At 34.3% G+C, this 20958-nt stretch overlaps 1 protein-coding gene across 1 annotated transcript; it reads right to left on the reverse strand.

Annotated features, from left to right (window-relative positions):
• Positions 1–554: 554 nt before the first annotated feature.
• Positions 555–6215, reverse strand: LOC110381896 (uncharacterized). Its single transcript, XM_021342326.3, has 6 exons — positions 6077–6215; positions 5369–5545; positions 4844–5050; positions 3623–3805; positions 896–1087; positions 555–673 (listed from the first exon to the last, which is right to left on the reverse strand). The coding sequence occupies exons 1-6, from the start codon at positions 6156–6158 to the stop codon at positions 654–656; spliced, it is 861 nt and encodes a 286-aa protein (XP_021198001.3). The 5' UTR covers positions 6159–6215; the 3' UTR covers positions 555–653.
• Positions 6216–20958: the final 14743 nt, after the last annotated feature.

Consider the following 20958-nt stretch of genomic DNA (forward strand, 5'->3'; position numbering starts at 1 on the left):
CCTAATGTCGTCTCCGAGGAATACCCCTTATTGGTTTGTTGACTAATACGATAGAAGTTGTGAGATATCGAATTACAAGCTTTCCTTTAACATGTCTTCTCCCCCTTTTCACCAAGGAAAGTTTTTATCAAGGACTTGACAAACTTAGAAAACAAATCAGATGTTCATTTTAGTCGCATTTATAGAATATATAAAATTTATACAAAATATATAACTTTTAATTTACATACCACCATGAATAAATATGACATATGATAACATTCAATTTTGTTTCCAAAACACTACTGAAAGATACTACAAAATCCGAATATAAAGTAAAATATGAAAATCCTAAAGAATAGTCCGCTGACAATATCTCCGGGCGGACAGTTTCCCCGTCAATTCCCTCCATTTGTCTCAATACACTCGGCGTCTATCGGATTTCTTTACAAAAGCCTCTTATCCCGTTTTCTTACTGTTTATAGTTTTTTTTGCTCAGCTAGAAGTGTTCGAGTGCTTATAATATAACAAACCTTTTTTGTGAGGTGACATGTGATCGTCATTTGTTTTATGGAAATAAAAGAAAAAATGCAATTGTATGGTTTATTTATTACTGGACTGATGGAAATTTAAATTTGAAAATAGAAGACGATATTTCAAAGTCTCTTCCGTAGTTATTCGATATCATAGTAAGCTGAAAACAAATGAAAATCAATTTTTATTTACCTCTTTCAAATTCACCAAAAAACAAGAAACACTTAAGGGCCGATTTTCCAATCAATAGTTAACTTCTATCCTGAGGAATTACCTTCAGCAGTTTCACATAATATATGTTCTATACAAAGGCTTTCAAACGTTGAACATATTATGTTATCAAGCGATTGAAAAATCAGCCCTCAATTAATTAAAATCTTACGACACTCATCAACTGGTATGCAGACATCGCTGCCGTTTCTAAAAAAGTTCTGGATACAAATACATCTTGGAGCACAGGACCCTTCAATCTTTTTACAAGGTATTGGTGGGCAGTCAACGTCTTCACATCTTTCGAACAAGCATGATGGACAGTCGTGCCATTCCTCGTTTACTCCTTTACAAGGGTTTGACCCTGAAAAAGTGATAAAACTTTTATAATAAAAAAAACGATTTCAATAAATCTTAAACCCTTGTATAATCATCGGCACGAATCTTGAGCGCTGACCTTCACCTGCGCAGAAGTGATTTACTGGGTCCTTTTGTGGTATGAAGTGAGGCACGGGGGCGGGGTAAAGTGGTGATTGGCCCGCAGCGCATCGCGTCATAGCCGTCACTCGGGATTGGTTCTTTACTAATAAATCACTTCTGCGCAGGTGAAGGTCAGCGCTCAAGATTCGTGCCGACGATTATAATAAAATAATATGCTGGAAACCGCACTAAAATCGGTTCAGCCAAACGTGAGAAAACCTCGCTCAAACACATTATACACACACAGGCCAAACTGAGAAGCTCCTTTTTTGGAATTGGTTAAAACATTTTCGAACTGAAAAGTCTGATGTAGAAATACAGTTGTCTCGTTTTGGATTTTAGCAATTAATTTTGATTGTTCATTACCATTGATCAGTCAATGAAGACTGATTCATCATCATTGCAATAAGTAATTTACTAAAGATGAATGGATGATTGCAAGTCATAGCTTAAACAACATTACAATTTGTTGTTTGTACCTACTCATTTAGATAGGTATCTTATTTTATACAGTCACTAGCTGTTCCCCGCGTTTTATCCAGGTGCGGGTTGATCTTTCAAAAGCAGGTAAAACCACTAGCTACGGTAGTTAAGACATAAAATAAAGGTTACGACATCCCTTTACACTTTAAAGATAATGTAGTACCAACCAGTAAACATTGAGCGAATAAATAACACACTTCAGCTCATAAATTCTGCCACTAAAGCCGTCTAACAAAAGAATTTTGATAGAAAATCACCATACTGAATAAGGCGAATATAAATAACGCTAGTAAAAGCCGAAGCTGTTGCAAACTACTTAACTTTTTATGTCGGTGTAATCTATTTTAGACGTATGAAATAGCTAAAGGTAGAATTCCGTGGATAGCGGCTACGACAGCCGCGCGCGGCTTACGACAGTCGTCGGCCGCGCGCGACAATAGTCAACCTATGAAAATGTATGGCACCGTTGCCGAGGTCCGCGACAGTCGCGCGCGGCCGACGAATTTCGTAAGCCGCGCGCGGTCGTATGCATCTCAACATGGTCTAGCGCTTAGTAACATCTATATAATTTTAGTAAAACCAGAATTGAATTGTTTTTTATTTAGTCGGCAAAACTTCCTTTTTTGTTCATTACAATACAAATGCTTTTGAATCAGTATTGGGTAGTATCCTTCATCATTTCTACATTTTAAAAATAGGGTCGATTGGTAATCTATTTTCATAATACAGCCACAGCAATATGTCATACTCTTCTTCTTCAAGGATATCAATTAGCACTTCGACTAGAGGGAACGGACGAACAAAATCTACTAATTTCAACACAATGCCGCGCGCGGCTTACGAAATTCGTCGGCCGCGCGCGACTGTCGCGAGCCTCGGCAGCGGCGCCATACATTTTCATAGGTTGACTATTGTCGCGCGCGGCCGACGACTTTCGTAAGCCGCGCGCGGCTGTCGTAGCCGCTATCCACGGAATTCTACCTTAAGAGTATCCTCACACTGAAGACTAAAAAGTCTGCCGACAGTTAACCCCGGTTAGCAATTGTTTTTTAAAAGAAAATCTTGATTCCTATCACAGTTGTTGGTCGGTCTGATACCGGCTTTATATCAGCTCTTTGTAATGTGCGTTATACCATTCACTATTTGACTGCCTCATCAATTACGACTGCTATGACTGAGGTCTTGGGTTCCATTCCCGAAATCGTTTTGTGGGTTTTAGAAATTTTCACATCGCAGCCCGGAGCATGGAAGTTGGTGATTGATACAACCGTGCATCGGAGAGCACGTAAATGTCGGTCTGGAGCTTGATGTCTCATCCGGTCGTGTCGGTTTACCGTCCCATCGAGCTATGATAGTGAAATCGGCCGACTGAAAGTTTGCAATGTGCAAGAGCTCTAAGTGTAGTCAGGAAACTTTGGGGAAAATAAATATAGTCGAATAAGAGTAAGACCAACTTCGAGGTACGGAAGTAGTTTCAAATGTACTAGTGTTCGTTTAGTGAAAACAGGTACCTACAGTGTTCTCTTGTGTAAAGCGCTTTGCGAACCAGTCCGTGTATGCTTAAAACATTTGTAAAGTTGCTCAAACTTTGAAATTTGAATGAGCGATGCGTTACTAATATTTTAAGTTTTGATCGACTTATGGTCGTGAAGAATTGCTATGTTCAACAGGGGAATATAGAACGGGGACTGATTTTTAGGTATATTTCCAACCGAGTTTCAGAAAGTGCTTTTTTGACAGGGATCTTAATTCTACTGTATGTATTTGAACCGTGTTCACAAAAAAGGTTCTCGGTTTGTCCTGCCTTTTTGACTGAACCAATTTTGATGCAATTTTCAACATTGTATTTGTTAGGCATATCATTGAAGTCGACTGAGTTTCTGGAAAAAGTTTTTAAAATCTTATACCTACTTAAGTTGACCAGGTAAGGAATTACCTTGACTAGAATTAGCTGTATTTGAACTCGATGATGATAGAAGACTCTCTGGATTTGTTGATACATTTAATGCGTCAGTATTAACTAAAGGTGTTAATGCCCATTCACGATTAAATAACTTCACTTCTTGATAACGAGGTCGCGGCAAATTGTAGTCACGGATGCTTCGGATGACGTAAAACGCTGAAATGGATGATAAGATTCACGGTTAATAGTGATTGAATTTAGTAGTTAGTCAAAGTTGCAGGAAGTCAAACATGCAAACCATAGCTAGACTTTTTGAAACAAATTGTGATTGTAGATAAATAAATAAAACAGATGACTGAGTTGGTTAATTTACTTGAGCGTGTTAATCTCAGGGACCAATTTGAAAAATTATTAAAGTGTAAGTATACTTATCGAGGAAGGCTACAGACTACTTATAATTTCGGTACATAACGTAGTTCCCTTGGTACGCGTGAAACCGCTGACGCAAGCTAGTCTTATTATACTGAAAACTCCAATAGTTCTCTTTATGCCAAAATATTCTGATGGTAATAGAATACATTGAATTGGGGATGTGTAAAGAATTTCTCAAGAAAACAGGAAATAATTATCCTAATTACCGTGACAATAGTACTGGTAGGTACAATATACACATCACCCTTGTTCTAGTCTACCTAACCGTCTCTTAGACGTCTACCTGTTTGCCTGTTGTTCCACTAAATTTATTTCCAATTAGTAAAATACTTGGAACGAGCGTGGAGTTCCCTGTCTTAATTAAAGTGCACGATGCAATTACTAAAACTTAAGTTGGAATGCAAATGTGCGTCATAGTTTTTGTTTTAATAGTTTGTTCATTGTTGGGTTTTATGTTTAAGCAACTTTGTAGGTGTATTACGTAATTTGTTTTGTAATTATGACGTCTTGCTGCGGGAAAAAAACTTTGATGATATTTTTTTATACGGGTATGTAGGTACTTAAATTATTTATTTTACATAAGGTGTCTTTATATTATCTAGGGTTTACTTTTACTCATGTAATTGTGATAATTTGTACAAGCCAGATACTTTGTGATAGGTATAATCAGAAAAGTACTTAGTAGGTATCTAGTGCTAACTTATATCCTAACATTTAGTTAAATAATTATACTCATACCAGCCTAATCAAACGTACAAATAGGTACACCTACTGCTAATTATATTATTATCGTTTTAGGTACATAACAAGCATGGTACTTACGTGTAGGACAAAATTTCTTTGGAACGCACATGCCAATAGCATTCCTCAAATGCCCTTCTATACAGTTACATCCAGTCCGGCACTCCTTACTCTGTTTATTCTCGTTGCAATCATAAGTCATGTAGATACTTTCACAAGCTTGAGGGGGGCAGGTTATTTCGCAGTCCGTTTTTTCCTCGTAAGGTCCACAGTAATTTTCTTCTGGAGCTGATAATGAAACATACATTAATATTATACGGATAGTTTACTCTTTTTAAAGAGTGGTTGCTAAGAAATGCCTTAGTCTTAAGAATAACAAGCAAATGCCTCTACAAACATTGCAAATAATTTGTGTAAGGAGTATACGTTGCAATGGCTAGGTGCTGAAATAATTTAATTTAATCGAGGAAATATTATAATGGTATTTTTTATGTTTATTTATCCCATGTTATATGATAAAAATAATATTAGCTTAGATGATTAAATTCGAAATGAAAATGATTCAAATATGAAATAATGAATTGTATATTAGTATATTTTACTTACGACAGTCATCTTCTAAGACGCATTTGCCATTCCTATGGAGTCTAACATAACCAACATTGCAAGCACAGCCAGTGAAAGATTCACATACACTCTCATAACTCAGCAGATATCTATTGTCACAAGTCACTTGACAACTTGTGCTGTTCACTTCCATATGCTCGTTTTCTTTACATGGTCCTGAAAATATGAATTATACGTAGGTATAAGTTTGAATCATAAAAAAAAAATGAATAGCTGAGGCGCTTGCGGCTAGCGAATGCGGGTCTGCGCTCATCTTTTCTTACTCCGTTTTTTGAATGGGATACCCGGCGACTCTAAAAGATGGACTGTCCGAAATAAAGGGTTTTAAATTGACAGTAGGCATTTTACAACTATCTCTATCCGCATGGTGGTCCTTTGCATGTCAGTTATTGACAAAAGTATTTTGAAGACAATTATTGCAGTAAAAGTTATCCTGTTGTGGTTTACCTAAAGTTTAATATAAGGAAAATTTTGATGTAGGTACATAGGTACTTATTTTGATTCATCAAACATTTAAATAAAATGAGTAAAGGACAAACGACAATTTCTCATAAATTCTGTAATATTTTGCTGAAATTAAATGATAAATTAAAAGTCCAAGATATAAGTATTTCAAAGGAAAAAATATTTTAAAGGAATGTTTCAAAGAAATCCTTCCGTCGACAAAAACAAAAGTATTTTGGGTACCTGAAGAAATTGTAGGCTCTTTTAAAATATTATTTGAGTAAACACAAACAATTAGGCACAAAAATGAAAACAAACTGAACATTGTACTTGAAACTGTTTTCGAAATGAAAATGAAATTATTTACATTGAAAGTCCCTTTTATAACCGTCGTCATAATACACTTGCTTGCAATTAATTCAGCCGTGAACCAATAAACGATAATAACAATTATTTTTGTAATAAGAATGGCGTATTTACACTTGTGTAAATATTTGAGGTGCAACTGTTCTGTGAATGCGATATAATTTATGACGCTGATTAATGGAAAATGTGTATTAATATACCGTAGGTTTTGTATCGGACCTGCGTTATTGATTTTTAAAAGCAAACTTCAATACATTTTTACTTTTACCCCTTATATGATATTGATAAGTAAGTATTACATAGCCGACCCCAACATAGTTAGGAAAAAGGCCAGGGAGATGATGAAGTAGGTATTACATCTCATAACATGATAAAGATTATAAACGAAAGTTCCATTTTACCATAAAACTACTTAAAATCAGAGCTACGATCGTCCGCAAACTAAAAAAAAAGAAGATCGAAGCCAACGACGAGGATTGTAATAATTTAATAAACCGATCTAACTTCCAAGTTCCAATTTTAAAAATTGCGCTCCGCTTATAAAATTGCATAACTAGATGCAATTAAAGATGACTCGCTGTAAAAAATCCGTCTCAGCTCTTTCAATATAAAACTTTATTATGAAAGATGGAAAGTTTTAATAATCCCCTTGCGACAAGCGGTGGGGACGTCCGAATCGAGATGGTGTAACCTCATTTCACACCCCCTGGTTTCAACTCATTAATTTTTAAAGTGATAAGTAAGTTTATTATTAATGAGGTCATTCATTCTGCACGAAGATTATACGGCGAGTCGGAATTTTAGTAAGCTTTTGTTTTCACGTGAGTAGATTTTGCACTACTTGGCTGGGTAAATTTTTCGGCATTACTGTGTATTGTAAAAGTGTGTTTGTAATACGAAACTCTTATCATGTAATTTCGCTGAAAATCAACTCATATGTTAATTGATATACCTACTCGTCGTTATTTAAGAGTGATTAATATTTACCAAGTAAATGTTTGCAGAATTACTGTATTATTTGCCAAGTAAACGTTGCAGTAATTCTGGTATAGGTACCTACTGTCCAAACTAAGGTTCAGCTGTACCCAATTCAACCTCTAGCCTATAAACTATTATCAAAAACTTTCTAACAAAAGCGTATATTTATACTAATCTCATGTCATCTAAACTAAAGAGTTTGTGTGTTTACTGAACATCAGAAACTACTGATTCTGAAAAATTATTCAGTGTGAGATAGGCCGTTTATGGAAACTGGCTAAAGGCTACTTTTGATCCCGGTGCGTTAAATACTTAGGGATTCGGGTGAAACCTATAGAAATGTCTTATTGTCCATTCCGAGAACTTCTTAATTCCCTCTGACTGAGACTGAGATTTAAGTCAGCCATTTTCCTACTATTTTGTACTACCAAACTCTCAACAATAAACTACTGTCCCTACAAAGTTAGCCATCATGGACCTACAGACTCCTGCCACAGTTAAATATATTCTCCTATAAACAGTTGTGAAGCTACGTCCTAACGTTCGTAACAATATCACTCACACACGCATGTGATACGACACGACACTCGGTGCTGACAGCACCTGTAGCACCGGTAAAAGCTCATCGATGCACATTTATTTATTTATTTGTAAATCTTACCTAAAAAGCTATCATAACAGATCTATAATCCAATGCGACAGAATGGCCTTACAAACGAAATCCTAAATGTACACCTTATAAAAATAGTTCTCAGACTTAGTTCTTAATCTAAGTAACTTAACATATAAAATGCAACTTTAGCGAATTCACTCAAGTTACACCACAATACATCAACCCTCTCATGAATATGATTGACCACACGTATGGCTCTAGTGAGGGGATTTCTTGCCATTAGGTTGGTCCTGACAGCAGGCACAGCGAGCAGGGGTGGGCGTCGCCGCCTCCACATGCGTGTGTGAGTGACATTTTGACGAACTTTAGTAGGTACTTTCGTAACTGTACATCTTTATTCTGTGGTTCGGGCTGTTAATAAGAGTAACTAGCTTCTCCACCGCCTAGACTTTCGTGGAACTGGAAAACGATATTACGCTCGTTCGCAGCGTTTTTAAAACTTTTCACGTCAACTTCAGAGGTTTTTTTGTGCTGTTAACAGCCCGTGATTGCGTTGTACTGAGATTGCTTGTGACTTCATTTAAAAGGGTTGGTGAATTAAATAAAAATAGGTAAATAACTAAAAGTTTTTTTTTTTTTCGTTTTTGAAATGTATTATCTATTTCTACAATGTACACACTATACATATATACAAACTTAAACTACTTATCTTTATACAAAACTAAAAATAAAATACTATATACAAAATATATATAAACATAAAACATAATATAAAAGAGCATCGATCAGGCGTCGAAGTATTCCTCCGCATTACTGTCCTCCGGAAACGTGCCCAGAAGACTGGCTGCATTGCCACGTTGAATGGCAAGTTACTTTTCATCCCACCATCTCGGAAAGAGTAGTTTTACCCTTTGGTATCTGAGCGCAAAAGCCGTTTTTATCCTCTAGAGCGGCAAAGTGATTTGAATTTAGAACATCGTGTGCAATACTCCATTTGTGACAATCTTGATAAGACTTTTCAAACAAAAACATATTAAATAAATAGAATCCCACCAAAAACATTAAATGTAAAAAAAGCCAATCCTCTACGCAATTCCTCCACCGTAAAAAGTTTTGAGATCGCATAGAAGCCTGTTCCACTTTATTTGTAATAATAAATCAATATTTTGTGACTATATCAATAGTTTCGTTCACTTTACAATAATATTGACTTGCCCATGAGCACAATAAACTACAAATATAATACAGCATATCTTGGAGAGGTGAAAGTCAATCATGAAGTTTAATATCACAGAATTAAATACTTTTAGTTTTTTCAATTGTTACTAAATGACTGACAGTCAGTATCATCCAAAATCATGAACTGCACATTTACTATGGCGCATGTTTGGTCCATGGTGATCTCAAATTCCAATCAGTCCAATCGTAAAATCATGTCCATATAGAATGTATCAATTCAATGGTATTTACACATTATTTCAGGGAGCGACTATTAACTTGTGCTCATGGCCAAGACAATATTATTGTAATGTGAACAAAACTATTGATATAGTCACAAAATATTGATTTATTATTACAAATAAAGTTGAACAGGACTTGGCTTCTATGCGATCTCAAAACTTTTACGGTGGAGGAATTGCGTAGAGGATTGGCTTTTTACATGTTTTTGGTGGGATCTAATTTATTTTTTGTAGGTCTCTTTCTTCTCTAAGTATATAACAAATTAAATTAACTTACATGCAACTAACTATATATATAATAAACTAAATATGTAGACCTAAACTAGCACAACATTTTTTTTAAATAAATTAAACAATTTCGAAATTGTCGAATTTTTTAATCGAATATCTTTTAGAATAAAAGAGATTTATTTCAGAGGTAGATGGCGCTATCACATGAAATTGTTTTTTTTTTAACTAAAAACCGTAGCGCGATTTAGACCAGGACAACGCCATCTATCGAGCGAGCATGCAGTATTTATCGCACTGCATTAATATGAAAGATTTTATCATTATTCATTTTATTTTAACCTAGCTTTTTTATTCATATGTATGTATATTTAATACATAATAACAACCACACTACGTAACAATAAAACAAATACATAGTAACATTTTGTACATAAATAAATAACAAAGTTATCAATGCAGTCAAAATTCATACACAATGTTCTTGAAAAACCGCAAATATAAATTTGTTTCCAATTTTTTTATTAAGTTTTAAGGTTTTTATAATTTTCCCTTTATATGTAGCTAATAACCTATCTTGGTGCCAAATTTGAAGGTTCTAAGTTTGCTAGAAGTACCTTAGACTTTTGATGATCGGTCAGTGAGTGAGTCAGTGACAAAATGGTGTAACTTTGATCGCTCATAACTCGTAAACTATTTATTCAAATTTCTTGTAATTTTGGGACTGAGCTTGTTCTAATACTTACTCTTGGTCATCGAAAACCTAAACTCCTAGCTTTGTTCACATGGAAGATACAGGGGGCTGAAATAGCCGCGAAACGCTTCGAGAAAAGATAGTACGGCCGTGCCCGCTTTGCTCGAGTCTTGGCTGGGGCACTGCCGTGCCCTCAGATACTGCTTAAAATAATTATTCAATTAATTAAGCAATTTTTATTATTGTTTTTACATAGATTTTTAACCTCGTTTCATTTTAAAAATGTGTTTTCAAATAAATGAACTTTAATACGTACTTCTATTTAATTTGATACTCATATGTGCGCGCCATTTTGTTTTTTTTGCATTTCCTCGATGAGGTGGAATGAAAAGTTACGTGTTGCACTCGAGTGCAAAGATTTTTCACCTTGTGCTCTTTTGATTCCCTCGCTATCGCTCAGGATTCTAATTATTGAAACCCTCGCTAAGCTCGTGTTTCAATTTTAGAATCCTTCGCTTGCTCGGTCATCAAAATTGAGACCGCGGTTAAAAAGTAACTTTGCACTCTTGTATAACAAATAACTATTAAATTGTGGAAATATATACGTCGAATTACTTTACGGTATCTGATATTTTCAGTTGACTAGCGTAGGTAATGAGTGCAATCTTAGGTATTTTGTATTTTTGATGATGGCAGTGACCGTATTCAGGCCTTTATTTTAAGCTTTTATGAATCCAAAGAGATTTTCTCACAATCATTAAAGTACCTTTCGGAATCCTTTTTCATCTTTTAAAAATTGGTTTTACCTAGCTGAAAGCGATAAAAATGTTGTTTGTTAAAGAATATTCTTAGTACAGCTTCCACTATTGACTTACTAGATTATCTCCTCAAATAAACTATCCTAATCTGTTGACCGACATCTCGAACTGTTAGCTTAACACAATTATTTGATTGCAGATATAATTGAATACATTAACTGACCCAATCTATTTGTGTAAATTATATTGACCTAGATACTTTGATTTATGTACCGAACAGTTTGAAACTGTATAGTGTACCTAAATTACACGTTAGAGGATCCTATTTAGCGCAGTGCTATAAAAAAGTTGGTTCTAACGTTTTAACCCAAAGTTTAACAAGCATAAAAACGTAGGTACTTTAGAATTTTCAGTAGAATTTAGGATTAGCTATCTCTTGCGGTTTCACCCTCGTCCCATGGGAGTACTTCTTGCACCCGGATAAAAAGTAGCTTTATTAAGTGATATTTTGACGTGTCCCAAGTTTCATCAAATCCTTTCTTTAGTTTTCTATAATAAACAGTAAGTTCACTTTTTTAAATGTGGTAAAGGTAAACGATTATAGTACCTATAGGTATCAGATATAATATGTTTATTATGTCGGATTAATTTTATTAATTACAAAATTGTTACGAGCCCCTATAAATTCATATAATTTTTCTTTTATTGTTATGAAAGTGGGTAATGAGTGCATGAATAATAAATTTTTTTAAAAGCATTACACGGAAATACATGAATTAAATGTTCTACCAAAATATTAATTTAAAATCAATTAACCCAACGAACATTGCAAAGGATTGACGATTTATCTGATTTCCAATTAATATTTTACTTTGAGCCGATCAATTTCACTTTAAAATTACATTTGTGGGTTTAAAAATAAGTAATTACTTTTGTATTCTACGAAGCAATGTTCTTTCAGGAACAAGTACTGAACAAAGTTCCTGAACTCAGATTTCCACTTACACATCTGACAATATCTTCGAAATAAATACCACTAAATGGTATCTGTTGCATATTTATTTATTTACTATTTCATTTGTTTAAACTATGTTCTAACACGTATTTTTCAACACCAAAAATCTAGATTTACGAAATTCCTCTTAAAATCCAAATCTGCGGACTCACTATGACAGAAATAGGACATACCACAACTAAATATAATGTAACTCAACGTAATAAAGTGAAACACACGACGGCCGCTGTCCCGGACTTTATATTTATGAACACTTGTGTGACCGGGACTAAGCGGGCTTAGGAAGCTATTATGATTCCGCTTCATAGAAGAAAATGTTAGAAAGAGCGGTGAGCGAAATATTTCTAGAACAATTGAAAATGTAAGCTTATTACCGTGTTTACAGTATACCGTCCGTGGTATTGTTAAAGTATTTTAAATAGAATCTTGTCTCTAATGAGCACCAAAAATATATAATGCCTTTATAAATAACATAATGATGTAAACTGAAATGCAAATAATCCGACCCAAAAATTCTACAGCTCATTCCGCTGAAAATTCAACGCAAATTACGTTCTACCTCAATAGATTATTTCGCTGCTAAACCCAAAACTACAAAACCAAAAATAGGAAAACCGAGTAAATCCCTTGCATTTTAAACTACGCATTATCCGTAGTAATGAGGGAACAAAACGAGTGGTTCATAATAACTCTTGCACGGGTTCCGCAGAATACAGTTGGGTCGGTAAATTGCCTCATTACACTTAAAAACATAATTCCTTCATTGTTGAATAAAATTTTGCGTTGCACGATTTATTCTTTTGAATATTTTCGGTATATAAACCTGGGGTAAAATAAGCTGTCTGTTTTTCAAAGGCTTCTATGAGAGCTGCACGCTTCATGGCTGTTGTAGGTTCTTGTAAAGTATGTGGACTGAAGCAACGAGTCCTTTTTGTGTGGGTCATGTTTTATGAACAGAACATAAAGTCCCTATTCAATGATGAGGTCATTTAGAGTGCAGATAGCTGTAAACAGACTCAGGTCAGTAAAGATAGCAAGATTTACACTGTTATAAAATATACAACAGTGAGCAAATTAATCCTAAACTGACTGAACTGTAAAAGAAATACTCCATGTTTGTCTCTTCTCAAAAGTTGTACACAACTTTATTTTTAATCAAACGACTTTGTCTCTGAGATCATAAAAAATCCAGTCCTCATTTTCAGGGTAAACAGTTTGTTATTTACTTCCAATATTGTGGGTCCTAAAGTGAGATTTATGGGTTTAGAGAAAAGGATAGGAATCGCTTGTGGTGACTTAAGTCTGGAGGTATTGTTTTATTTTGATGAAGTGGTACAGATAAATAAGCAGGGAAACACCGTGGTTGATTTGATGCAAGATATCTGAATATATGGTGGAGTAGATGGGGAAAAACGTTTCAGTTAGTGGTTGCTTTATGTTAAACAGAAGAAGTGGTTATTCTATAGTCGTTATAGAATTTGTAAGCAGTCTGTTTTGTGAATAATAAGTAAGTTTTTAAAAGAAGTATTTGCTTTAGAATAATTTGACCTAGAAAATTAAATAATTCGAGTTTCAGTGCTAAATTTTTAGATAAATGACCAAAATCTATTCAGAAATTGTTAAAGTCATTTATGTTATGATATACTTAATTATTGTTTTTTTATATGTTATATTTACCAAGTAAGCAATGATAATTTTGAAAAGGACCCTTCCAATTTTAGGTAACATGGCTTTCTTGTATGCGTATGTTTTTACGAGTGCAACGCGTCTTCATAAATAATACCGAAGCATGTTTTGTAAACTCACTAAAAGCCCTGTGGGATGATACTGAGCCCTTATGTAGACACCTACATGCCACCCACGTGCTCTTTGGAAGTAGGTGGTTCTTGTCAATCTTTGCGGGAAGTGGGAAGGAGTGTTTATAACTTTTATGTCTTTAAGTTAATAATAGAGATGACCAAGGATTAGGAGCAATAAAAGATACCCTGATACCTTTTTTTCTTAACGACGTCAAAAATCATCAAATGACCCCTCCCGCTGTGGGTTAGCAGCGGTGAGGGAGTGTCAGACTCTTACTGACTAAAAACCGTCGTGTTCCGTCATAGGCTTTTTATGTACCAGGGCCGCGGTATCTCTTTCGAACAACCCGCAGCCCCAGGATCCTTCTTGATATCTACGTATTTGAAACTTTCACCAATTATATAATTTATCTCCTACGTAAAACGGGCTAGGACGTCTACATTTAGATTTATTTAAGAGAATAATTTACAAATCACATTTATCAAGCTTACAGTCGATTTCATTTTCCTTTTGTTTGCTAAGAACGACGCTTTGTTGACTAAATAATAGTCGGGATTACTAATAACCTTGGCCGGGTAAAACTTTAGAATAGATGTTGCGTCAGTCCTAAGATATTATTCTTCTTTCATTTTGCTTTGCCAAAAGGTATCATTTTAATTTTTCACTTTTGAACTGGTGTATTTGTAATAATCTCCTTAGAGAGTAATGAACAACGGTTGTGTAAACTTTTAAGCATCCAGTCATTTACTTCACTACAATTTTTAACGAACTCACTTTTCAGCTTTCGGGTTGATTTTCTAAATATAGAACTGAATCAGAAATGAATCCCTAAATCTTTTGGTCATGCCATCACGCTTAAACGGCTGGACTGATTAAGCTGAAAATCAGAGGGGAGATAGCTTAGACCCGGTATTAGACATAATAAGATAGTTTTTGACACCATCCAGCTACGGGAAGCAGTCATCTATGGTGGGTCCCTATGGGTGAAACTGTGGCAAGAAACTATTTTCACATAGATAGAAGAATTCATGAGAAATGTTTAAGTACAAAGCCAGAGCTGATCCTTAGTAACATAAACTACCTATATAAACCGCAAAGAAAAACTACCAGCACGTATAACAACGTGATTGAAATCTTGTAATAATATCACGCATGGTCAAGCAATTAATTAAATAAGCTTCATAATTATTGTTTATTACAAATCGTCGTGACCGGTGGTTAAGCCACTGAGCAAACTGGTTTTGCTTAGCTACTAATTTTAAAAAATAATATTTATTTATAGTTTTTAGTTTTTTTAGATTTGATGAAGTTGATGATTGGGTTTTATTTTTGTCTTAGTTACTAGATCAATATGAGATGAAAATAGCCTAGGTTTTCTTACGATATTTCGTTTTTATTTTACCCTAATGTTTTTTAAAACGTGTTTGATACTTGGTTATTTCTACGAAATAAGCGTTATCTAGTTATACCATTCCCTAAGCTCGTCCTTATAGAACCTTTTCAATTAAAACTACAGCATTGAAAATCGTATCTATTCCATTATCAACGCGAAACTCTAAAGCAAGAAAGACTGGAGCTATTAGCCGGTCTCTGCGGCGATCTGTTTAATCTTGTTCAAGCTATATATGTGGACCATTGAGTCATATTATTAATTTGTGTATTACTGAAGGTGTTTTTCCTGACGCTTTAAAGAAGTCAGTGGTAAAACCTTTATTCAAAAAACAAGACAAAGAATTGGTAGAGTTCTATAGACCTATTTCACTTATACCAATTTTTTCTAAAATAATTGAAAAATATATTTACAAAGAATTAAATACATACTTAGAAAAAAATAAGATACTCTGTGACGAACAAAAAGGTTTTAGAGCTAAGAAAACTATAAACATGGCTATATATGATTTTTTATATAAAATAATGTTAAATATAGATAAAAGAAATCCAGTATGTGCAATTTTTTGCGATATGACACAAGCCTTTGACTATGTCCAACATAATACACTACTAAGTAAACTAGAATGTTATGGAATAAGAGGAAACATACACAATCTCATAAAATCTTACTTACAAAATAGAAAACAAGTTACAGCAATAAGTAGAATTAATAGTGAAACCAAATTTGAGGAAATATCTGTATCAGAAGAGCGACAGGTTGTATATGGCGTTCCACAGGGAAGTGTTCTGGGTCCTCTCTTATTTACAATCTACATAAATGATTTCCCCAAGTGTATAGAACACGTAATGACGCTATTCGCTGATGATAGTACTATAACTATACCATGCAATAAAAAAGATGAGTTTAATCAAGACATATATAATACCTTAAATAATAGCATAGAATGGTTAGAAAATAATAATTTAAAAATTAATTTAAATAAAACCGTAATCACTTATTTTGGTCAACGAATAAATATAGAAAATAATAATGACATTAAATATAAAAACAATAAAATTGAATCAGTTGCCTCGACAAAATTCTTAGGCTTAATAATAGACCAAAATCTCAACTGGAAATCTCACTTAGAAAACCTAGCTAAAAAACTAAGCAATAGTGCATTTGCCTTATATAGCCTATCACAAACAGTGAATGCAGAAACATTACTAATAGCCTACTATGGAATAGCTGAATCTATCCTTAGGTATGGCTTGATATTCTGGGGCAATTCCACGGATTGGGAGACCATTTTTAGAGCTCAAAAAAGATGCCTGAGGTCGATGTTCAAATTGAAGGTAACTGATAGCTGTAAGCCGTATTTCGAACAGTATAAGATCCTTACATTGCCATCTCTATACATTCTCGAAGTTGTCATGTTCGTCAAATGCAATCCTCATTTATTTCCGCGTCTCGAGGATGTAGCACATCGAAATAGACGTGATAATAACAAACTCTGTCTTCATCCGTGTAAAACTGCACTTATGCGCAGAAGTATATTTTGTATGGCACCTATCGTGTATAACAAATTGCCTAAGATCTGGAGAGAACTCAATACCGAAGCTCTGAAACGCCGGCTCAAATTATTTTTAGTACAAAGAGCATACTATAATATTAAAGAGTTTCTCGATGAAAAAATATTAGATTTTAAGTAGAAAATGTTTATAGTATTAGTGTTATAGTTTTTAGTTTATAATTAATTTTGCAAATATTTGCATGCCATGGCAAATGGCAAACATGTTTTTAAGCACATATTTAATTGTACCATATTACATACATGCACCTGCTTGTGTATGTATGTATACACATGTTTATGGCAAATAAATTATTCTTATTCTTATTCTAAGCTACTTAATGGCTACAAAAAGTCCTAGTCTACTAGAACAGTAGTGCTAAAAAATACGCCTATTAAAAATAGCTGCATTATCCTCTCTCTAAAAATAACAGCGTTAGCAAAAAGTTTTATGTTCGAAAAATGCAAAATAGTAACATGTTCTCCATTATATGGTGCTCTATTTTGTTTGGTGAATATAGCTTGGATTATTTTGAAGTTTTGAACAACAGAGAAGAATTTTTGCATGAGTTTATTTGAAGAAAAAATATGTGTTACTTATTAGGAAATTATCTATAACAATAATATTGTTTTAGAAGACTGTTTCAATAAAATGACAGACATTGTAAACCGAAACATTGCGTTACATTGAATCTGCATTACTTATATACCCATTTATATTTCTATACGCAAGGAATATAATCATTCTCTCATTAAAGCCATTCTTGGGTGTCATCTCCCCTAAATAATACATCCACCATCCTATCCAAGAATCGATTTTTGGCACATCAAATTCACAAACGCCTCTTAAGCCATCAACGTAAGGGATTATCGTATTTCAAGTGGGATTTTTATGGTTTTTTCTTTATGGGAAAGTAATAAAACGACAACCATATTCCTGAGAGAAAAGTTGCAATCTTGTCAAGAGATGACCCCGTGTTGACAAAGTCTTTATCACTTTGTAATTTCTTCGGCAAAATCCATTAGTGTTATGATGTCGTGTTACATAGAATTGTTGCTGGAAGAGGCTGTTAGAAATGTGATCCCTCTATTTTTTATTAAGCCTATTTTTGGGACATCTGTAAATCAAGAAACAATATTATTTATCTCCACTTCAATGTTTTCAACAGGCTTCTTTGTTTATATTTTTGCGTATATCATATTTATATTTTTCGTTAATTTTGATCCGGTTTCGTTTGCCATTTTACGGAAATCCCTAAGGCCGCTAAAAATATGAATCTATGTAAACTAATAAACAAATAGACAGATTAACTTTCACATAATATTTTAAAGCGAGAGCTATTAATGCTAACACAAATCACTTTTTATGACACATTAGACGTATTCAGGCAGCATTTACCGTATTCCAAGAAAACAAGGCATGAAAGTAATAAATAATCTTGACATTGCGCCATTTTCCTCATTGCTTACCAATCTTGGGGAGAAACCAAAGCAATATTGTAGGTAGTATAAAACGCTTACGAATCGATTACTTCATAATATCCGGAGGATGTTCTTCTATCTTACGATCAGTGATACTTCTGTCTGTTATTATATGATACATATGTTATTTATTGTTTTATGGATAAAATTGTGGGATGGTTCTCTTTGTCCTAGTTACCTAATTCTTGGTTCATTGATTGAACTACCCATTAAAGAACTTCGTCATGATTTTTAAAGTGAAAAATAATGGAGTTATGTTAAATGGTAGGTTTCTAAATTATGTTGAAAAGATCTATGCTTCTATAGAGGAAAAATTTTTTTGTTTGTTGGTTTGTACCTAAAAGCCCCGAAACTACTGAACCAAATTGAAAAATTACTGCACTGATGCAAAGCAACACTATCCCCAGAGCACGGGCAAGTACGGGCAAGTTCTCACGGGAGGCGAGTGAACTAATGTTACCTAACTTTTTAACATTGAAACTGAATAAATCTAAATGCACTCACAATAAAATAAATCGCTTAACACTAAAGAAATACCTACACAAAAAATAAAACATTCGTTTGCGTGAAATAAATCTGTCTCATCCAGCAACGCCGGTACTCTCGCGTTCCATATGCGACAATTTGTCGTCCCATGGACACATTAAGAGGAATATCATTTCACTAATGGACCCTGTTTATATGTAGGTATGTAGGTGTAAAAACTTTTTCACAAAAACATTCCTCGCCTTCATTCAATATCTGAAGACGTTAATGTGTGGAAATGTCATTATTTCTAAGTTCTATTTTTATTTGTTCTTGTTTCAGTAAGACTTTGATTCGGAATAATATGTAGGTCTTCTAGCATATCTAGGTTTGGATAGCTTTAAATTAACCGTGTGGAGATCATCCTTCGAGCCTTTTCCCCAACTATATTGGGGTCGACTTCCAGTCTTACCAGATGTAGCTGAGTACCAGTGCTTTACAAGGAGCGACTGCCCTATCTGACTCTCTCAACCCAGTTACCTGGCAACCCAATACCCCTTGGTTAGACTGGTGGCAGACTTACTGGCTTCTGACTACCCGTAAGTGGAGATATCTATGTTATTTTCTAGGGATGAATTTATTGTTTAAACATGCTCATACCTATTAGAAACTACTAAACGCAAAAAAATGATAATAAAAAATGATAAAAATGATAAGGATATCAGGATATCAGGATTGGTAAAAAAACATCATTCAAATTCATGCTAATTTGACAGGTCTCATTATTATAAATTATAGACTAACCGCATAATATATTCAAAAAACTCGCTCACAAAAACAAATGCCGCTATTTATATACCAAAATTGTTTTTGTTTTGAAAACAAAACAACCGGGGTTTTCCCCTTTAGTAGTCAAAAATAGACAACATTTTTAAGATTAGGAGATATTTACATAACAAGGAAAATGATTAACGGTTCTAAAATTGTATTGGGGTATTTACCTCTTTGGTTTAAAGGAACCGGTTTGCTAATTTTGGCCATTGAAAAATGTATTTATACTTAACGTTTGTCTGTTTGAGAGCGTGCTTTGTGAAGAACATGGTTCCTCAGTCACAATTCCTAATTATGTAGTCAATGTACGTAGTTTAACTGCCCCCGTGAATCTAGCTATCGCATAGCGCGGCAGCTGTGCGCTAGGTCTCGGGTTCGATTCCTGGATCAAGCCGTGATTGCTTTATGTTTTAGAAACTTTCATAAAGCAGCCCGGAACCTGGAAGTTGGCCATTGATACCAACACCTAAATGTTGGATCCTCCCTCCCTCAGAGTTGGTGCACTATTTAGAAAAAACACTGCTTCGTCTGCTCGTGAGATAAAACATCTAAACATGTTTATGTGCACGTTGCAATATGAATGATGTTTACAATTACTCTATCTGATGATAAAGCTGAAGGCAGGTTATTGTTTGTTAATTAAACTCAGTTTCTGAACTTTTCCCAAAACGTGCACAATTCAACATTGTATTGTTCAAATGTTATGTTTTTCGGGAATACGCGGAATTGTTTAAAACATAAACAAAATAATAGAAATACGCTAACTGGATATTCAGCATTTATCAAAGCCGAGTTGGTTAAACTTTTGTGGATTTTGCTATGCAGTTATGCTGATGTTGAGTAATATTAAGAAGTAATTGAATGGAGAGGTTGTTTGTATTTACTTTAAATCAGTTGAAATTATTTGGATGAAGATAATACAAACAATGTTTTTAAGTGAGCAATGAAGATCATGAATACCTACTAGGTACTGATTTTGTCACCTTGGTTAAACAGTTAAACATCACCGGGTGAGTTTGTTTTATTGGGGGATATTCGTCTTCTGGTCCAGGTATACCTAACTTTACCAGGTAACCTAATACCACTTGATCAGACTGGTTGTAAGACTTTCTGGCCTCAGTAATAATATTCATAGTTTTGTAGTAGCCCAACGTGGTGTATTCCAAGTGGCCTTTTTTCAGGAAAAAATACCATCGTCGTATGTTTTAAAAATCTTCAACTATAGGTAAGCACTAAATGAAAGAAAAAATCGATTTTATGTTATGTTTATTTCTTTTGTTCACCATTAAAGAATTTTCATAAATCGTTGATATTCAGGCCAGGGAAGCAGATGCAGGAAATAATTCTGAAAGAATAACAAAAATGAAAAATAAGTTTCTTTTTCTCTTTGGTATCGAACAGATGTTAAAAATGTTTAGGTTTACAGAGACACTTCACAAGTCTATTATATCCACCAATTTTCAACCAAGCCGTTCTTGAGTTATAAATAGTAC

Source organism: Helicoverpa armigera, chromosome 14 (genome assembly GCF_030705265.1).
Source record: "Helicoverpa armigera isolate CAAS_96S chromosome 14, ASM3070526v1, whole genome shotgun sequence".
NCBI lineage: Eukaryota > Metazoa > Arthropoda > Insecta > Lepidoptera > Noctuidae > Helicoverpa > Helicoverpa armigera.

Excerpts from the sequence above, each read along its gene's own strand:
- LOC110381896 (XM_021342326.3), bottom strand. The coding sequence starts at position 6,158 with ATGTTCAGTTTGTTTTCATTTTTGTGCCTAATTGTTTGTGTTTACTCA. Across the intron at positions 5,546-6,076 it reads AGAGCCTACAATTTCTTCAG|GACCATGTAAAGAAAACGAG; the intron begins GTACCCAAAATA and ends TCATATTTTCAG. Across the intron at positions 1,088-3,622 it reads TACAGCTAATTCTAGTCAAG|GGTCAAACCCTTGTAAAGGA; the intron begins GTAATTCCTTAC and ends TCACTTTTTCAG.